At 47.8% G+C, this 20,523-nt stretch overlaps 1 protein-coding gene across 5 annotated transcripts in view; it reads left to right on the forward strand.

Annotated features, from left to right (window-relative positions):
• MAN2C1 (mannosidase alpha class 2C member 1) overlaps positions 1–20,175 on the forward strand; it is a 47,303-nt gene extending 27,128 nt beyond the window's left edge. For all 5 annotated transcript variants that reach the window (XM_069071125.1, XM_069071123.1, XM_069071126.1 and 2 more), the window contains 20 exons: positions 1,723–1,829; positions 2,329–2,439; positions 4,663–4,755; positions 4,972–5,088; positions 5,675–5,770; positions 5,912–6,057; positions 6,459–6,582; positions 8,167–8,288; positions 8,528–8,613; positions 10,598–10,771; positions 11,274–11,356; positions 13,661–13,755; positions 14,399–14,503; positions 14,653–14,809; positions 14,982–15,125; positions 15,299–15,408; positions 15,631–15,710; positions 16,131–16,280; positions 16,566–16,671; positions 16,754–20,175. In XM_069071125.1, the coding sequence (XP_068927226.1) occupies positions 1,723–1,829; positions 2,329–2,439; positions 4,663–4,755; positions 4,972–5,088; positions 5,675–5,770; positions 5,912–6,057; positions 6,459–6,582; positions 8,167–8,288; positions 8,528–8,613; positions 10,598–10,771; positions 11,274–11,356; positions 13,661–13,755; positions 14,399–14,503; positions 14,653–14,809; positions 14,982–15,125; positions 15,299–15,408; positions 15,631–15,710; positions 16,131–16,280; positions 16,566–16,671; positions 16,754–16,880 (2,333 nt within the window). In that variant the 3' untranslated portion in view covers positions 16,881–20,175. The remainder of the gene's footprint in view (positions 1–1,722; positions 1,830–2,328; positions 2,440–4,662; positions 4,756–4,971; positions 5,089–5,674; positions 5,771–5,911; positions 6,058–6,458; positions 6,583–8,166; positions 8,289–8,527; positions 8,614–10,597; positions 10,772–11,273; positions 11,357–13,660; positions 13,756–14,398; positions 14,504–14,652; positions 14,810–14,981; positions 15,126–15,298; positions 15,409–15,630; positions 15,711–16,130; positions 16,281–16,565; positions 16,672–16,753) is intronic.
• Positions 20,176–20,523: the final 348 nt, after the last annotated feature.

Genomic DNA, 20,523 nt, shown 5'->3' on the forward strand with positions numbered 1-20,523 from the left:
ATTTGTTTCAAAGTGACCAAACTACTGGTGATAAACTTCTTGGTACATAACAAGGCCTGACCTCAGGCAGCAAGGTTTAGTCTTTTGCCAGGACCATGTGGGATAGATTTTCAAGAAACCAGTTTCACTTTTACACCAAAATAAGGAATCAAGACTAGGACTTTATGAAGGATGTTATAACACCAGAGTAAAATTTTGTAAAGAGATTTCTTGAATGGAATACCTAAAGCAACAGAATGTCCCAATTTGTCCATAGATTATACACCCATAATCGTAAAATTTAGAGCTGAACATGCCCTTAAGAGATCGTCTAGTCTAGTACCCTGCTGTTAATGCAGGCTTGTATAACCTGCAGCCTGCAGACTACTTATGGCCTGCCAAAGGATTTCGGTAGAGGATGTCTCCTATACATTTTCCATGGGCCGCCTGAAATCCTTTGGCGGGCTACAGGTTGTACAGGCCTGGTTTAATAAGATAGTCTTGTGTATTTTGTAGTTGAAGCACCTGAGGTAAATAACTTAAGTACTGACCCAGTCCAGTGAATTAGTGGTGGAGTGGGGATACCAGAACCCAGTCTATTGACTCTTAATGTAGTGTTCTGTATGGTACCATGAAATATAAAAATATTGTCTTTAGAAAAATATACATTAAGTTTAGAGTTCCTTAGCTATTAGAAATTAAAATATGTTAGCATCTATTATATTACCAGTTTTGATTCTGTTTTCCTGTAAAAGGAAAACTCCTTTATTATCTTTTGGGTGGGGGGAGGCAATCAGAGTTAAGTGACTTGCCCAGGGTCACACAGTTAGTATCTGAGGCTGGATTTGAACTCAGGTCCTCCTGACTCCAGGGTCAGTGCTCTATCCACTGTGCCACCCACCTGCCTAAAGATTCCTTTATTATCTTGAAAATTCAGCTCATAATTTCCTTCCAAATTCTTTCTGAACCTGATGGATCATTTTTGTCAGAAACAAGTGGAGAGAAAACATTCCTACTTATGGGTGCTGGCTTTTGGTGAGAGATCTAGGAGACGTAGACTGCAGAATTTGAGAGTTGAAAAGGCCACCAACAGCCTTCTAGTCCAATTTTTATCCAGAAGGAATCCTCGCACAATATACCTAACAAGTCGTCTTCCAGCCTCTATATCAGAGCTGATGACTCAGTACCCTTTCCTGAGTGTCCTTTAAGAACTTGATTCTTACTGCTTGGGGCAACTTTTTTGGGCTCTCCCTTAAGACAGAAACTGCGTGCAGTGGCTTTTCCAGGAGGCCATATATGTAATAGAGAAAATGCTGGGCTTAGAGGCAGGAGACCTGCATGTCACCTTTCCCACTGACTCACTGTAGGATTGGAGGCAAGTCACTCAGCCTCTCTGGGCTTTGGTTTCCTTGTCTTTGGTGAAATTAATACTATTTCTGGGGGTTTGTGGAGTGGATGGATTCGAGATTTAAATAAAATAAATGGGATAACGGTAAAATGAGGGAAAAGAAATCTCTGTATACAAGGAGGATTGCTGAGGTCCCTAAAGAAGCCCAAGCTAGGGGGAAATGACTGACTGGTGTGTCTCTGTTATAGGTGAGGTAAAGCCACTGTATCTGGGGAAGAAGGTAGGGTTTAAATGCATTCAGAGTAGTCTGAGTCTTTGCTGGACATTCTGTTTTGAGATTTGGAGAAGAAAGGGTTATGAGTTTCTAGGACAATGTCCATTCTCTTCCCTCTTAGCTTGGCTCTGGCCCTTCAAGGAGACAATCCGGAAATGTGCTCGTAGTTGGTCATCAGTCATCCGACTCATGGAGAAGAACCCACAGTTCACATTTGCCTGCTCTCAGGTAAGAGTAGGGAGATACTTGTAGTTCCCGCTTTCATGGCCCTTTAGTGCCCTTCTTTGGGTTTAAGCTTCAGCATAGAGAAAGGTATGTGGGCTTTTGTTTCCAAGGACCTCCATGAGCCAAAAGTGGGAGCTTCTAATCATAGAGTGGTTGAATCCTGGGGCCTAAATCTTAAAGGTTTTCTACCTCTACTCCTGTGCCAAGAGTAACTTAATGGGAATTTACCTAGCCTATTTTGTGGGAATCTGATATCCTTGTTTAACCAGAACTTCACTCCAATCTGGAAGGGAAGGATAAAAAGAGGCCTGTCCTAAACTAGGGCTTTAAGTCCAATTTGAGCCATGTTGAGTCAGGACAGAGAGCTGGAGGAATGATGGATTCATTCATCCTCTTGCTGAAGCTGACATTTTTGCCCTCTGACTTATGCTGTCCAAGGCTGAGGGACAAAAAGTCTTTACAAGAGAGCTGCTAATATAGTTTCTTTATTCTCCATTCCTAGGCACAGCAGTATGAATGGGTGAAGAGGTACTACCCAAGCTTATATGCCCAGGTCAAGGAGTATGTCCGGGCAGGACAGTTTATTCCAGTGGGTGGCACTTGGGTCGAGATGGTAAGAACAAGGCACCTCTCTGACTGGAACATACGGTTCTTCGCATCCTCTCTTCTTGATCTCATCCTTTCTTCCCACTTCCCACATTTCTGAGGACACTACTTGTGACAAGGACCCCCTGAGGGCTGTCTTTAGGTTTCTGTCAATCAGTCAGGCAGTCATTGCTTAACCAGCATAATCACACTGTCTTCCTCAACCTGATTAAATTCTCCACTGGGGTCTTTGGCCTTTCTTTCTCCTTAAGTAGATACTTTGTTGAGTGGAATTGAATCCTTAAGTTTAAGCCCTTACTAGCATTCTTCCCCATTACAGGTTAAACTACTAGGGACAGAAAAGTAGATAAGTCTTTTTATTTGGGAAGCTCACAGACTGATTGAGGAGATAAGGGTCACACAGTCAGTCAGTCAACAAACATTTATTGTACAGCTCCTGAGTGCCAGTCCCTGTTGAAGGCTGTGGAGAATACAAAGACAGAGACCCAGACCTTGCTTTCAAGGAACTTACCTCCTCTCAGGAGGGCTACCATGAACCTTGGGAAAGAGTGACCTAAAAAACTGAAAAGCCACTGAAATGTGTTTCTGTTGCCTCTTACCTCCCTCTTTCTCCCCTGCCTTTTCAATCCTTTCTTTGTCCTCTTCCCTTCCCTTTCCAGTTCAGCCTCCCAATTCTCTCAGGCTGTTTAGGCCCAGGGCGTGAGTTATTGAAGGATTCTTTTTTCTAGTAGGAACTTGTAGAGAATAATGCCCTATTTTCACAACAGGGAAAAGAGGCCTTTCCTAGTCCTTCACACATCATTCAATAGGCATTCACCTACTCTGACTATACACAAATCTGGCCTTGATCCCTGCCCTCGGGGAGTGTAGACTGTAGTGGTATGGACAGGCCAGAAGAACAGGCACACATTAAAACAGTTTGGGCAGAGCCCATGCTATCCATTGGTCAGTCTCTCAAGGTTGACATAGATTCCATCAGTCCCTTAGGGGAAGAGTAAATGATACTCAGAATTGTCTTTACTGAGTAGTAATATTCCATTCAGCAAACGTTAAGTTGCTGCTGTGTACAGAGTACTGTGCTAGGTACTAGGAAAGGTGTAAAGTTTAGATAACATATGGTACCTATGTTCTTGGAACATCTAGCCCTGTGGGTAGGTACAGATACTTATGATACATAACATTATATGATTAAGTTAAATTGTTAAGTTGTTTCAGTTGTATCCAACTCTTTGTGACTCCATTTGGGGTTTTCTTGGCAAAGATGCTGGAGTGGTTTGCCCTTTCCTTCTCCAGCATATTTTACAGTTGAGGAAAATGAGGCAGAGTTAAGTGACTTGCCTAGGAAGTATCTGAAGGTAGAATCAAACTCAGGTCTTCTTGACTCCAAATCCAGTGCTCTGTCTGCTACACTACCTAGCTGTCCCCATAAGTGCATTAGAAAATTACAAAATAAAATGCTGTGTGAGAGTAAAAGGTATAGTCGAAGGGATCAGGGAAAGCTACCTGGAAAAAGTAACATTTAAGCTCCAAAGGAATGGTGGGGATTTATTAAGTGGGAAGGGAGGGCATTCCAGACACAGAAAGACACATGGACTGTTGAGAGTCCACCTGCTAGTTCATTTGGGCTCTAGGACAGTACTCCTGACATTGCAGAGGCAGCATACTACTAGATTATGAAGGGCTTTGAACACTAAACAAGGTGGCCGAACTTATTCAGGAGAAAATAGGGAGTTACTACAGATTTTTGAGTAGAAGAGCACTGTGACTGGCCTTATAATATAAGAAAGGTTATTCTCCAGTGACCTGAAGGGCCAGTTGGAGTTGGGCAAAGACCTGTTAGAAGGCCAGTGCCATATAAATGATAATGGAGGCCTGTGCCAGGGCATGGCAACGAGGATAGCCAGGAAGATGCTGATAAAAGAGACATGGAGGTGAAGTTGATAGGATCTGGTACTAGCTGGGTGGAGGGGTAGCTCAGACAGAAGGCATAAAGTCCAAAGGATGAATGGGTTTGGAGGGAAGGTAACAAACATATACTGGTTATGTTGTGGAGTTTAAAGTAGAACACCCTATCAGGGGACACCCAGCCAGAGATGTGGGTCCGCAGCTTAGAAGACAGGGCAGGGAGTCATCTGTGGAGAGCAGGAGGCTGAAGTCATAGGAGTAGATGAGGTTATTAGCAGATGGCCTGTCAGAGTCAGAGACTGTGGGGTGACTTTTGCTCACTCAGGATGGGAACCTTCCCAGTGGAGAGTCCATGGTGAGACAGTTCCTTCAAGGACAGAACTTCTTCCTTCAGGAATTTGGGAAAGTGTGTTCTGAGGTAAGTGTTCCTTCATTCATCCTCCCTCTGCCCCTGCACTCCATCCCCATCCCCTTTCTTGGTGACACAGGGCTGCCCGAACAAGCCTGCGTCACATTGGCAAGCCAGAGACACGCTAAGAGTGGGAGAGCAGTGACCCTACTGGGTAGAGAGAGAGAGGAAGGGACTTGATTCTGGTCTTGACAGAAACTAACACACTCTTCTTGTTCTTCACAGTTCTGGCTTCCAGACACGTTTGGATATTCGGCCCAACTCCCCCAGATCATGCGTGGCTGTGGCATCCAGCGCTTCCTGACTCAGAAGCTGAGCTGGAACTTGGTGAACTCCTTCCCTGTTAGTGAGAAGGACACGTGTGTGCATGTGTGTGTGTGTGTGTGTGTGTGTGTGCACGTGTGTGTGTGTGTTGGGTGGGGGGAGGTCATGCACAGTAGCTCCCAGAGAATCCAGGGATCAAACTTGGCAAGCTGTTGTTACTGATGCATAGAAGGGTCAGCTCAATCATCACAGAACTATAACTTAGAGCTGAAAGGAAACTTCAAGAAATCATCTAGTCCCCACCCCCACCCCCCCCCTTCAGGCAGGTAAGGTGTCAGGATCAGAATTTGCAGAAGAGGAAGCAGATTTAGAGGCAAAGTGGCAGACCCAGGACTCCAGCTTGTAGTCCTTGTACTGCGCTGCCTCTGGGCTTCTCCTCCCTCTAAGACTGATTACCCCTGCTGGGCTTAGTCGAGGATGGCTGTGATCTAGTTGAATATGCTTGCGTGCTTCCTAGGCCCTGTCCTTTCTCCTTGCCGTGCCTTAAGAGTTCTTACCCATTCACACTGGGGCCAGAACCCACAGGGCCTCTCTTTCACCCACCCTATATGTTCCCTGCACTTATTTACCTCTCCCTGTTTGTTTCCTTATTCTATCCTGACAGCATCATACCTTCTTCTGGAAAGGAATTGATGGTTCCCGGGTATTGGCCCACTTTCCTCCTGGTGATTCTTATGGGATGGAAGGCCGTGTAGAAGAGGTGAGCCTGGGAATATGGATATAGGGAACAAGGAGGACCTCCTGGTTCGCTTTATGTTTGGGTGGGAAAAGGGGATAATGGACTGGCTTTTCAGGGTATCTCTGTCCCTGGGCTAGGCTTGGATGTGATAACTTTCTCCAGGTGCTGAAAACCATGAACAACAACAAAGACAAGGGGAGGGTGAACCACAGTGCCTTCCTCTTTGGGTTTGGAGATGGTGGTGGTGGCCCCACCCAGGCCATGCTAGACCGGCTGGAACGAATGAAGGATACAGATGGACTGCCCAGGTCAGAGAGCCTGTTCCCTACCCTTCTCTCCCCTTTCCACTTGGCACTCTCATGAAAGGCTTTTCCTCTTAGAATCCTGACAGAGGAATCAAATAGAGCAGACCATATCTTGGCTTTAAGGAAAAAGGCTGAGAACCCAACCAAAGGGAAAAAACTGTTGTTCCAAAAGCATTATTGCTAGAATTGCACTTTGGTGAAGAAGAGATTCTAGACTTTTACTTGTCTGGGGTGGATGGAGCGAGAGCCCCTCAGAAATGGGACACATACTTGTTCTTGCCTAGTGGGAGGGCCCTAGACAAGATGATCCCTTTCAGATCCCTTCCAGTTAGAGGCTTCTTGAAGCTTCTGGGGCCCAGGCACTTGCTTCTCTCACAGCCCTCCATTTTGTTCTCTTTCCATAGGGTGTATTTCTCTACCCCAGAACGATTTTTCTCATTACTGGAGAGGGACACAGGGCAGCTTTGCACTTGGGTAGGGGAGTTGTTCCTGGAACTTCACAATGGCACCTATACTACCCATGCCCAAGTAAGTAATTTCTAGCAAAAGGTGGGGGAATTTAGAGAGGAATCCTTCCTTCATTCAACCTGTTTCTCTGTCCTTAGGGAGCTCACAGTCTGGTTGGGGAGACAAGAGGGACAGACAGTGTAGAATCAAGCTTTAGACTTTGTTGTTAGACTTCAAATATGTAGAAATTGAGAGGAGATGAAATCATTGTGATCTCAAAGGGATGATCCTGTGAGACTTCCTGGAGGAAGTGAGACTTCATTTGGGCACTGAAAAGGGAGAAGGTGAGCACAAAGGACATTCCAGGTGGGTGAGGGACTTTAGGAAAGGTGCAGAGGCAGAAATCACTCAGATGGTCAGCAAGCATCTATTAAGAGCTGAGTATGTGCCAGGCACTGTACTAAACAGTGAGGATTCAAAGAGAAGGCAAAAACCAACTCCTGCCCTCAAGGAGCTTGCAGTGTAATGAGGGGGCAGCATGTCTAAATCAGAACCTACGAGATGACTTAGAGAGGAGATGGAATGGAAGGCGATCTGGGAGGACCAGAAGAGGCCTCCTGTGGAAGGAAGGCAGGACTGAGGGGGAGTTAAGAGGTGCAGGTTGAGAGGGACATGTTTTCTAGTCTTGGGGAAGAGCCAGTACAGCGGTGGTGAGAGGCAAGCTGGCCTAGCACATGGACAGCTGACCTCAGGTCCTGCCTCTGATGCCTCCCTGCTGTCTGCCCCTGTTGGCTGAACTTCTCTAGGTCCCACTTTCCTCCTGTGGACTCCCACATCCTTTTCAGCTCCAACTCTGTGATCCTTTGAGAGTGAGGATTGTGTTCAAGGAACAGCTAGTGGGTCAGTGAGACTGGATCATAGAGTTCATGAAGAAGAGTAGATTGTCAGAAGATTGGAAAGATAGGAAGGGGCCAGCTTGTGAAATGAACATGGTGTATGCAGGGGAATGTGAGAGAAGGCCACGTGTCAAGGACAAGGCAAAGGCAAGGTATATAAGTCTTGTTCCTCTGATACTTCAGAAGGCTTGTGATGTAATTAATGTCTATATTCCTTCTTTCTTAGTAAATAGTCTTCATGATTTGTTGTGACCAAAACCCATTCATTTTCTGAGGTCTGAGCCTTCTGATGGTGAGCCTTTCCAAGCTTAAAACTGTCACATCATGTCCAGGTCACAGGGAGACATCAGAATAAGACTTAAGGGGAAAGGATGGATGTATATCATAGAATTATGGAGTTGAAGTCTGGGAGATAAGACTGCAGAGGTCTGTGTAACTACATTTAGCTGCTAAGGAGTTCAGATTTGATCTTGTGTGAGTGCTGAAGCCTTGAAGGTTTTTCAGCAATGTAATATGCCCTAGGAAGATGAATGTGGAGTTGGTATGCAGAATTGATTGGTGTGAGGACAGACTAGAGGCAGAGAGAACCCAACCAGGTGGGAGATGAGAATTCAGGTCTGGGGTAACATAGGGTACAAGTGTAAGAGGGTCCAGGATGCTAGGAGGGACAGGGACCAGAGACTGCAGCCCAGGGCTAGGTCACAACCCCCGGACGTTTCCTTGGCCTTCTGACTCACTTTGCCCTACCTCACTCTACTCCTGCATTCAGATCAAGAAGAAGAACCGAGACTGTGAACAGATCCTGCACGATGTGGAACTCTTGAGCAGCCTAGCCTTGGCACGCAATGGAACTTATCAGTATCCTTCTGCTGAATTACAGCACCTCTGGAGGTAAAATGGCCTCCCTTTTGTGCCTTTCCCTAGGTGAGGCCAGGATCCTAATGCACTCTGCCTGTGGGCCCCTCTTGCTCCCCTAACATCGTGTATTCCCCTTTCTTTTAACTCTCCATAAGATATCATTTGAGAACCACCATATTCCCGTACAATGTTTTATCAACCTCATCTGACTGGTATGGCTTCTGCTATCCTGCTCTCGAGAAGGACTGTCCTCCTTTTTTTAATGTCCACAGGCTTTTGCTCCTAAACCAGTTCCATGATGTGCTTCCGGGAAGCTGTATCCAGCAGGTGGTGGATGATGCCATGAAGTACTACAGAGGTGAGAGAGGGGAGAGGCCCTGACAGCTGAGCACATCCATCTCCCTGCCTGAGAGCCTCCTGGCTTTCCCACTTCTAGCCCCGATTTCCCCAACTGTTATCTAGAGGTAATTCCTAATACATTAGGAAGATGAGTATGGAATTGGGATGCAGAATGGATTGGAGAGGGGAGACACAGGAGGCAGAGAGAACAGCGTCCAGCCCTGGCCACCTCTTAGGGCTGGTGTGAGGCCTTCCAAGTGGGAAGCACCTCTGACATCAGAAATGACTCTTCCTCTTATTTGCTTTGAGACCTTAGGCCAGAGCCTCCCTCCCTCTGGGACCTTATTTCCTCACTTATAAAGTGAGACAGCTGGACCAGATCCTGCGATTTGGGATACTCCATTCTTCTTGGGCAGGCCTGTTATTTCAGGGCAAGGAGAGACTCAAAGGTCATAATAATTTGTCTGCTTTCACCTGTGAAATTGTCAGAGTACTAAGTGTAGAAAAAGAAAACAGATTAGGAGAGGAAGAGCTCTCTAGAGCTTGTGAAGGACAGGAAAAATCTTGATGTGGGTGGAATGACTTAGGTACTAGCCCACCTGGAATTGGGGGCTGGACCAGCTGTCCTTAATTCAGCACATATCAAGTGCCTAGCCTTGGTGGAGGTAAAGTAGGAAGAGAAGCTGCAGGTACTGGCCTCAGCTATCCCTGGCTAATTTAGGAGAGAAGACAGGCTGTAGGAGATCAGAGGAGGATGATATCGTGACATCGGTCTCGGTTCAAGTGGTCAGGAGGAGGCAAGGCCTGGGCTGGCCCTTGAAAAAGGGCAGGATTTGCATATAAGGAGAAGGGAAGGAAGGTCAGTCCAGTTGCAGTTTTTTGTGTCTTGGACCTGGTGAAGACTGTGGACCCCTTCTCAGAATCGTGTTTTTGATTTTTAAAAAAAAGACATAGGATTACAAAGGATTTAGCAAAATGTTTAAAAACAGGTTCATGGACCCAAGGTGAAGAACCCGTGATTCAGAGGGGGAAATGTGAGCAGAGTCCAAGAGAATGGAGGATCAAGGTGCTTTTAGAAGGGCCTGAGGGTCTCTGGCCAAAGCCAAGCATTCCATCCAAGAGGTGCTGGGGCTTAAGTCTGGAGAAGTTGGTGAAAAGTAGGCTGAGGGCTCTGGGAGAGTGGAGAGAACACCGACTCTAATTAGTTTGAGGACCTGGGTTCCAATCCTCTCTGATGCTCACTACTTGTGTAACCTTGGACAGGTCACCATCTAGCTGTGCCTCAGTTTCCTCATCTGTAAAGTGAGGGGATGGGCTAACTTGCTTCTGCTTCCCCAAAGCACTGGATCTGTGATCCTGTAAAAGGAACGGAACTCAGTGAAGCCTTAGATTTTTTTTTTTTTGCCTTTTGGAGGGCAATTGGGGTAAGTAACTTGCCCAAGGTTACACAGGTAGGTGTGTGTGTGTGTGTGTGTGTGTGTGTGTGTGTGTGTGTGCGCGCGCATGTGCGTGCGCGTGTGGTGTCTGAGGCCAGATTCAAACCCAGATCCTCCTGATTCTGGGGCCAGTGCTTTACTCACTGCACCACCTAGCTGCCCCTGAAGACTTACATTTTGTGAGGATTAGAAATCAGACTCATTGCCCTTTTTCACCTTCTCCCTTTTACTTTTGTTTGTTTTTTTTTTAATATTTTTGGTCACATTTGCCCTTCTCCAGTCCTGTAGCATCACTTCACATTCTTTGCAGACTTTCAGAGATCACTGTCAGTGGCTCAGTAATTACCTTTGCTAGTTTTTTCTTTACCCTGTGGGCACAGCAGCTTTTCTATGATGAAATGGTAGGGGTGGTAGCAGACAAGACAGAGGAAAGACCAGTGGGGGCTGGGCTTCCTAAAAAGGTGCTGTGGGACTGAGCCCCCAGACTCCTTGCAGGCCTTCCTGGTCCATTGCCTGCCATTTGCCAGACATGACGCAGGTGGCGTTCTCTGCTTCCTTTCTCTGTAGAGATTCAAAGTAGTGGCTCCCGCCTTCTGAAAGCTGCTATTTGGTCTCTATGTGGAGGAGAGCCAGGCCCTCGAGATCTGAGCCCACCACGCAACTTCCTCATCTTCAATACCCTTTCCTGGGAGCGCACGGAGGTGGTGGCCCTGCCCGCGGCCAATGGCGCTGAAAACCTGGGTACCTGTTGTGGGAGGGAAGAGTCCTTGTGTCCTCAAGCTAGGGGTGAAAGGGACCACTAAGAACGCTTGGGTTTAGATGGTAAACAAGTTCCTGCCTGGAGGTAAGGGGGAAGGGGTGGGGGGGGAGCAGCGAGCACAGAAGGGGACAAGAGGCTCCTTCAGAGTGTCAGCAGAAAAGGCAGCCAGGAACCAGAGTGGAGCTCTCCTGTCAGTAGGCTCTGGGCTGGGCCTGTGGGCTCTACCCTGGGGAGCCTCTGTGGAAGGGACACAACTTCAAGGAATTCCTGAGGGGAGTGAATGACACCAAAGAGCCCCCAAGTCTGCACATGGAGCGAGCAGAGAAATCCTTCTCCCTTACCAGTAGTCATCCTGTCCCACCTGGCCCCCAAATTCAGCCCCAGCTTGGGGGGTCCTGGCCCTAAATTAGAGGTGAGGACAGTGATGAGCAGAGAAAGGTCTCTAGAAGTACTAACTATTTTCCATTCTCTCCCCGAGTCCAGTCCTGGTGACGGTGCCTAGTATGGGTTACACCCAAGCCCCAGCTCCTTCCCTGCCGCCTCATGCTGTCAGAGTGGTGCAGGAGGTGAGTGATCCCCTGGAACTGCAGGTGAGAATGGGGGGAAGTGGGAGTCAGGAGCATAGACTGTCATCAAGGGGCCTCTTGGGCAGCCAGACCTTTTGGATCTTTCTGGATCTGGATACCGTGGTCTATCCTCTATCCCTGATCCAAATCAGTACAGGAACATGGGCACGTCCCTAGGGACTTCACTAGAGATTTTCCTCTAAGTTGACTTTAACAAACATTTATTATGTGCAGAAACAAAAAGTTCCTGTCCACCAGTGAGGAGGTAACATGTATACATATTTAAGTACAATACAGGCTAGTTTGAGGAGGGATAGAGCACTGGCTAGTCCAGGAGGGAGGGACTGCTGGGCATAGCCCCCGGGGTAGGGGCCAGGCCTGGAGTAGGCTGTTAGACTGGAAAGTAGACGGGCGCAGACTATGGAGAGCCTTGAATGACAGCCAAGGGTGCAATGGGGAAATTGAAAGGAAATGCTGATCAGGAGAGTCACAGATTGAGCTCGACCAAACAGGTTTTCTTACCTCCTGTGTGCAGGGCTCCATGCTGAGCACCATGGATACTGGCAAACAGAACTTGCCCCCAAGGAGCTTGTATTCTACTGAGTTGACCTTGAGCTATCCTGATCAGCTGCCCTTTGGAGCTGATCATTCAGTCTGTTCCAAACCCACCCAACTATATTGTCTTCTAGCCTACATCTATCCATTTGATCCACAGGCATAGCTTGAGAAACTTTATCCGGCTCTATGCTACATGGTACAGTGGAGAGAACACTGAGGACCTGGGTTCCAATCCTCTCTGATGCTCACTACTTGTGTAACCTTGGACAGGTCACCATCTAGCTGTGCCTCAGTTTCCTCGTCTGTAAAGTGAGGGGATGGACTAACTTGCTTCTGCTTCCCCAGAGCACTGGATCTGTGATCCTGTAAATCTTGTAAAAGGAATGGAACTCAGTGAAGCCTTAGATTTTGTGAGGATTAGAAATCAGACTCACTGCCCTTTTTCACCTTCTCCCTTTTACTTTTGTTTTTTTTTTAATTTTCGGTGACATTTGCCCTTCTCCAGTCCTGTAGCATCATTTCACATTCTTTGCAGACTTTCAGAGATCACTGATGGTGGCTCAGTAATTGCCTTTGCCAGTTTTTTCTTTACCCCAGAATGTCATTCATCTGAGGTTGTGACCTGAACTCAGTGAGGGAAGCTAGAAGCTGTCTGACTCCTTTCTTGCTTGTAGTGGGCTTCCCTTCTCTGTTAACCACTTTCGTTCTAGTCTTTTCTTTTTTTTTTCTTTTAGCAATCAGGGTTAAGTAACTTGATCAAGGTTACACAGCCAGTTATTTCTGGGTGTGGTGCTGAGTCTCTGAGCCTGGGATTCGATCCCAACACTGGAGCCGGTGCTCTTACTCGCTGAGCCACCTGCCCGCCCCTCGTTCTAGTCTTTCTAATCTAAAGATCATTTTCCTTGAAAGAAAAAAAAAACCCCTAGAGTAACCTAAGAGTCAACTAGTCCTTCCGTGTCATGACCATCCATTACCAAGATGCTGTCCCCTGCAGGCTCAGGCCTGCTCCTTCTCTCATGCTCCTTTCCCTCCACACACAGATCTTCTAAAAGACCCTTCGTATCATCCTTGGCCTTTGTCACCAGCATCAGCTGCTTCTGGCCTTTCTCCCTCGGGATAGAATCCCACGGTGCCTCCTGCTGCTCTCACACTTCCTCAGCGTCTTGCCCTTCTTCCCTAGGGGGCTTTTGAAAGCCTGTGTTGGTTGATGAGTTCCCCACGTAGCCACATTGGTCTTTTTGAGGGAGCTACCTTTTTTCCCTCTTTAATGGAACAATTTTTGCTGGTGTTTTCAGGATTTGACTCTGAAGAACTTTACGTGCCTTTTGGGTCAACTTGCCCTACAAAATATCAGGCCTATTCTTTTGCCGAATTCTTGGAAACTTAACCTCATTTGTCCTACTCTGGTGCATGTCACACTCTTGGCTCTCCTGTTCTGTCACAGACTCAATGAGGGGACGGTCAAGTCAAGGGATCGTAGGATTATGAGTTTAGAGTCTGGTCAGAACGAAGGTGGAGAAGAGCACTTTCCCTTGTTGCTTCTTCCCTGATAGCGGTCACAGACTTGACCCACTGCTTTTACTACAGAGAGCCTTCTGGTTCCAGGATCATGCTTCTGTGCCAGCTTCCCCTGGATGTGGGCTTTCCTCAGATTTCTCCCCACATTTCTCCTTCAGTCCCCATGATTTTTATGCCCCTACAACATCCTCACTTCTCTTTTCTCCCTTGCCCTTCCCATCTGCACAGGCTGACGGCTCCGTGATACTGGAGAATGGCATTATCCGGGCACACCTGGACTCCATGGGCCATTTAAACTCTTTGGTTTTGGTTTCCTCAGACAGGTACCTTTGACTCTCCATTTCCCTTCCTCTGGGGTGACTGACTGTGCCATGGGGTTCCAGCCTGGAAATGGGCAGAGACGGCACCTTTGTTGTCACAAGACAGCTTCCCACCCACTTCCCTAGGCCCCTTATCCCAGTGAGAAGGAGGAGCTAATCAGAGCTTTCTTAATTTTATTAATTGTAATAGGAAATTAAAATAGTATTGGGGAGAAGAGAGGAGGACAGAGAGCTAGAGTTTGCCCAGAGAAATCAGTCCCAGATGGAGGTCTCTCCCTCCACTATCGTGTGTACTTTACATTTGCATCTACATCATGTGTGCTCTGTGTCTCTTCAGTTTTTGTCCAACAGGGTACAGTGGCCCTTGGGGCAGCCCCTTCCTTCTTGAGTCACATAGTGAAAAGACATTAGGGTTTTGGGTATTGTGGAAAGAACACAGGCCTTGGAGTTAGAAAACCCATGTGTAAGTCCTGGCTTGGCCACATAATACTCTGTGACCATGGACAGGTCATTGCAAGGGATGTGCTTGGGAAAATGTAGAGTCTGTAGAAATTAATTTTTTCTTCCTCTCCTTCTCTGTACAACCCTCCCACCCCTTATAACCCTAGAGAGGTGTGGTGACATCCCTTCTTTCTGTTCTGTTCAGGGAAACCATCCCCCGAGGTGTCTTTGGCAACCAGTTTGTGATGTTCGATGACGTTCCCTTGTACTGGGATGCCTGGGATGTGATGGATTATCATCTGGAGACCCGGTAAGACATACTGCAGGTGGGGCCCGGCTGAGACCTTGGTCCTTGCACTTAGCCTGTGGTCATGGCCGTGCTGCCCTCCCCCCACCCCCGAATCCTGAATTTTGGGCTTGCACTGTTCCTTAACCCCCTGTGCCCCCTGTGCCCTGCAGGAAGCCAGTCACAAAGCTGGACCAAGCCCTTGAGGTGGGCTTCCCTGGTGGCCTTCGAGGCAGTGTCCATTTTTCCCTGCAGCTCAGTAACCGGAGCATCCTAACACAAGAAATTGTGCTGGATGCCGCCTGTCCATACCTCCGGTTCCACACTGAGGTACTGATGGGGATCCTTGGGCTGGGGATGGGGAGCCCCTCATATCGGGCACCAAGGCTTGGGTCCTGTACACAAGCTCTTTGTGGTGGGAAGGAGAGCAGGCTTTTCCTAGTGGGTCACAAAATTAAGGAGATCCAGTTGTCTCCTCCCACCATTGCATGTCATTCCACAGGTGGACTGGTATGAGTCTCACAAGTTCTTAAAGGTGGAATTCCCTGTCTGGGCCCAGACCACCAGTGCCACCTACGAGATCCAATTTGGGCACATACAGAGACCTACACATTATAATACTTCTTGGGACTGGGCTCGATATGAGGTGGGTTGGGAAAGTGGAAGACTGGAGGAAGAATTAATTCAGGGTCTGGGGTTGGAAGGCAGGGTATAGAGGCCGGGGAGAGGAGGATACTGGTGGCAGGGAGGGGAAGAGGATGTAGGAGTGACTAGGGCCTGGAAAAGGCTGGTGAAGGTTTGTCTTCCCCAACCCCCAAGGTGTGGGTCCATCGGTGGATGGACCTGTCAGAACACGGCTTTGGCATGGCGCTTCTCAACAACAACAAGTATGGGGCCTCTGTCTGGAACAATGTCCTCAGCCTCTCCCTGTAAGTCAGAGAGGAAGGAGCCAAAAGAGGGGGGTGTCCAGACCCCTACCCCATTTCTGAGCCTCACTTTCTCTCTAGACTTTCTTTGCAAGAAAGGCCCCATGAGTTGAGAAGTTGGGATCAGCCTCCTTCTCCCCTCTCTGGTGGGAGGCAGGGAGTGGGGAGGATGGTTCTTCACTTCCAGGGAGTGATGCTGCAGCTTCTGTCTTCCCTTCTCCATAGTCTACGGGCACCCAAGTCCCCTGATGCCACTGCGGACATGGGTCATCATCACTTCACCTATGCAATAATGCCACACATGGGTAAGTGCCTAGGGACTACATATGCCCTCTCTTTTCTTCCCAAATCCTTCCCAGTTCGTGTCCTTAGGACGGGCACAAGTCTGGATTTGACTCTGCTGTATCATCGTGAACATTCAAGTCTCTTGTCTTCTTAAGGGCCCAGGTTCTCCATCTCTAAAGTAAGGGCAGCCACACCTGCCCTGCCTGACCTCATAATAAAAAATGAGAGGATAAGTAGGAAAGCTCTTGGGGAATAAGGAGTGTTCTAGACACAGACAATTTAAATAGATTGAGGAGGAAAAGATCAGACAGTGGGGTCAATGTGCCTCTGAGCAGGGCCCAAAGCTGCAGTGACCAAGAGGGATGGGGGATTCCCCAGACTGCCCTCCCCACCTCAGGCTTCAATAGTTGCCATTCTTGGGTGCACGTCTTATTCCATAGGACCATTCCAGGATTCTGGAGTCATCCAAGCTGCCTACAACCTCAACTTCCCTCTCCATGTTGTACCCACGGGACCAGGCCTCTACCGGCCTTGGAGCGCTTTCTCAGTCTCCTCATCTGCTGTGGTGCTAGAGACTGTTAAACAGGCAAGTGGATGCTGCCCTCACTCACTGTTTCCCCCTGTTTCAGGGGTCCGAGGTAAGGGTCTGGCCAGGAAGAACTTAATCCAGAGGAGAAAACTTTGGCTCCCCCTTTCACCAGCCTCCCATCCAGGCAGCTGAGTTTGGAGTCAGGATTATAGCCTTGGTTATGCCACCATCCTACTCAGTCTCCATTTCCCAGTCTGTATCTGGGGTTCAGGGGGTTGCTTCTTAGCTTGAGGTCCCTGAGGAGTGGAATAAGCCTGGCCATCCTTCTCTCTCTTCCCCCAGGCAGAGGCTGGAGCCCACCCTAATACCCTAGTACTGAGGCTGTATGAGGCACACGGCAGCCATGTAGACTTGTGGCTCCAGACATCACTCCCTGTACAGGAAGCTGTCATGTAAGTGTGCTGATCTGGGAGGATGGGACACACCAAGACCAAATCCCCCAAGTGGCCTCATTTCCTTCCCTTCTCCTTCTAGTTGTGATCTTCTGGAACGCCCTGACCATCGGCAGCGCTTGCCCCTAGAGAGCTCCCGCCTGAAGCTTTCCTTCTCCCCCTTCCAAGTGGTTTCTCTACTCCTCGTATTGCAGTCCCCAACCCCCTGATCAAGAGATAGGACCAGCACCTTGGGCCTCATCACCCTGAAGTTCCTGGCCCCAAGACCTCCCACCAGTAGGAGCCCCCCACCACGATCTTAACCACTTTCATCTTGGTCCCATCCAAGCATTAAGCTCCCAAACCCCTCTGCCCTGATACATTTGCTGCGAGGGGAAGTAGTGTCCCGCTGGGGCTTGGAGGGAAGCCAGACAAGCCCTCCTGTCTAGCTCCTGGGGCAGTGCCACATCTCAGTAGTACAAACATCTGTGGAAGGGTAGAGGGAATGGGATGGGTTGCAGTCCTGAGGAGGATGGAGTGCCCCTGACTCAGACTCTCCCACTCTCAGCCTCTGGCTCTTCCTGAGGAATTCCAAAGAGCCAGGGGGTGAGAGCTCATCTCACCCCTACTGCATCTCAGAGGCCTCCCCTTGTCTCCATTGTCCTTTCCTTCCTTTAATTGACCTTGGCCCTAGTAGCTGGTTTCTGATATACTAGATAGTGGACACATTTCAATCAACCTAATAAATATTTTCATTAGCCAGCCCCATTTCCATTTCTCTTGGCTCTCTCTCTAGCTTGGTAATCTCCCTTAAGCCTTGTGGTCTGTCGTCAGGAGTCCAGGCTACTCTGTTGGGAAAGAATGTGTTCCCCAGGATGCCTGTGAGCATGTGCCTTCTTGCCCCCTTTATGACTTCTCTCCAGGTTTGGCTGCTGCCCAGAGGCCTTTAGATTCAAGGTGACCTGTAACCCATAGACCTAGACAGAAGCATTAAGGGAGCAGTGAACACAACTAGAAAATGGCATTTAGTAGGGAATCTTAGGATCCTGGAATGTTGGAATCAGAGGAGGGCCTTAGAGACAAAATAGTCTGTCCCTGGGGGAGGAAAGGAGAGATCTTGGGGAGAAGTGACCACCCTATCTTGGGACGTGTAGAGCAGAGGGAGGCCTAATTAGGACAGTCTGAGGTGCCCCTTAGACTATGGGAGAGCAGATTTTAAAGGGTTCTGAAAAAGGCTGTGTAGGCTCCCCTCTGAGGCATAAGAAGGTCTCAAAAGTGAAATTCTGAGGACAGAAAGTAGTTCTGAAGACCAGAGTTGTCTAAAAGGACCCCCAGGGAGGCCCACGGCACCAGACGCATGAACAGGCAGCAGCAGGAGAGTTCACAGATGAAGACAGAAGGCCAGGAAGGTTCTTTTAAAAGTGTCAGGCTTGAGGAGTCCAGAGTGAGCTGGGCCCACTTATGGCTCACAGTCCAGTGTATTAGCAATCTTGGAGTGGAGGGGGCAAGATTAAAGAAGGGACAGGAGAGCCACTTGGTGCAGATGAGACGAGAATACCCGAGGAGGGGGAAGGAAGAGCCACTGCCTTTATTTGGCTTCTCTTTTCTTTGCCAAGGAGAGTGACAGTCACTTCAGACTCAAAAGGACAGGATAAAAATGGCGAATGAGCACTGCCTACCTAAAATAACTAAGGCCATTGTAGGAGAGTCTACGGCCCCTGGCCCCGGTGAATTACCCTGGGAAGACCTCAGAGACTGGGGGATGTGACTGCAGAGTCACAGCTTTAAGGGGCAGTGAAGAACAGTGGAGGTGACCCAGGTGTGGGCAAGGCAGATATTCCCATTTTCTTTTTTTTTTTTTTGGCCTTTTGGAGGGCAATTGGGGTTAAGTAACTTGCCCAAGGTTACACAGCTAGTGGTTTTTTTTTGTGTGTGTGGGTGTTGAGTGTCCGAGGTCAGAATTGAACTCAGGTCCTCCCGACTCTGGGGTGGGCGCTTTACTCACTGAGCCACCTAGCCGCCCCAAGATATTCCCATTTTCAAAAAAGCCAATTGCCAGTCTTGAAGATTGTGCCTCTGGCCACCTCCTCTTTCCACTTCACTGGTCTCCCTGCTCCCAGTCTGTCCCTGGAGAGAAGTAAGAGGGAGAGAGGAGCTATCAGGCAGGGCAGTGCTTCCCTGAGAAGGGATGGAGGCCCCTTCCCATGAAGCATAAAAAGAGGTGAATCCGTCAGGTGGAGAGGACTCCTGTATTGGATAGGAAATTACATCACTCCTGCCACCTCACAGAACACTGCCATGGTTTGCTACAAAGGTCATCTCATTTAATCCTCACAAAAATCCCGGAAAAACAGGTGCTGTGATTGTTATCTGCATTTTACAGTGGAGGAAACTGTCAAATGGGTTAACTGACCTGCCCAGGGTTACATAGCTACTGTCTGAGGCTGTGTTTGAACTCATGTCTTCCTGACTCCAGGCTAACATTCTGGGAACTATGACAGCACCTCATTGCACTTTACAGATATGACCTTGATTGATCTGATCATGGTACAGCAAAGAGAGCACTGACTTTGGAATCAGAGGGCCTGAGTTCAAATCCTCATACTGTCTCTTACCACTTGTGTGACCTTGGAAAAAGTAATTTAACCAAAACTATTTATTGTCAACGTGAAAAAATGCTCAAAATCACTATTGATTAGCGAAATGTAAACGTAAATCAATCCTGGGGTACTACCTCATATCTGCTGGATTGACTAATATGACAGAAAAGGAAAATGACAAATGTTGGAGGGGACACAGCAAAATTCGGACACTAGTGCACAGTTGGTGGAGTTGTGAACTGATGCAGCGATTCTAGTAACCAATTTGGAACTATAGCCATACATGTCCTTTAACCCAGCAATATCACTACTAGGTCTGCACCCCAAAGAGATCAAAGGAAAAGGACCTATATGTACAAAAATATAGCAGCTTTTTGTGGTGACAAAGAAGTGGAAGTTGAAGGGATGCCCATCAACTGGGGAATGGCTGAACAGTTGTGACGGAATGCTACTGTGCTATAAGAAATGATGAGCAGGACATTTTCAGAAAAACCTGGGAAGTCTTAAATGAACTGATGCAAAGTGAAGTGAGCAGAACCAGAGGAGTGTACACAGTAACAGCAACACTGTACAATGACCAACTGTGAATGACTTAGCTATTCTGTAATATGATGATCCAAGACAGTTCCAAAGGACTCATGATGAAAAATGCTCATCATGGAGGCAGAAGATAGATTGAAGCATACTGTTACTTTACTTTCTTTTTCTTTTTTTTGTCTGTTTTCTTTCACAAAATGACTAATATGAATATGTGTTTTGCATGATTGCACATGTATAACCTTTATCAAATTGCTTGCCTTCTTGAGGTGGGAGAGGGAAGGGAAAGGATTTGGAACTCAAAATTGTTTAAAAAAAAAGGTTAAAAATTGTTTTTATATGTAATTGGGAAAAAATAAAATATTAAAGTTCAAGGGGGAAAAAAAGGCCCCTTCTCTGGGCCTAAGTTTCCTCACCTGTTAAATGAGGGGGCAGAACTCAGTGGCCTCTGAGGCCCTTTCCAGCTCCAAATCTGCAATCCTATGACCCTCACAATGACTTCGACTTAGGCTCTACTGTTACCCCCATTTTGCAGATGGATGAATGAAGGTAGGAAGTCCCTGCTCTCAAGGAACTCATGTTGTGATGGAGAAGACAATGCTTATGGAAGGCTTGAGCTGCAGATGGGATAGAGCGGTCCCCTGCTCCTTGGGGTGCAGTGGCAAAGAAGTTAATGCTTCTTTACTGTCATTTCCATGGATAAAATGCTGTCAGTTTCTGATGTTGAACTATTTGT

The sequence above is a fragment of the Petaurus breviceps genome, unplaced genomic scaffold (genome assembly GCF_028583685.1).
Source record: "Petaurus breviceps papuanus isolate PSGF00001 unplaced genomic scaffold, PetGlider_PUasm1.0 90825, whole genome shotgun sequence".
NCBI lineage: Eukaryota > Metazoa > Chordata > Mammalia > Diprotodontia > Petauridae > Petaurus > Petaurus breviceps.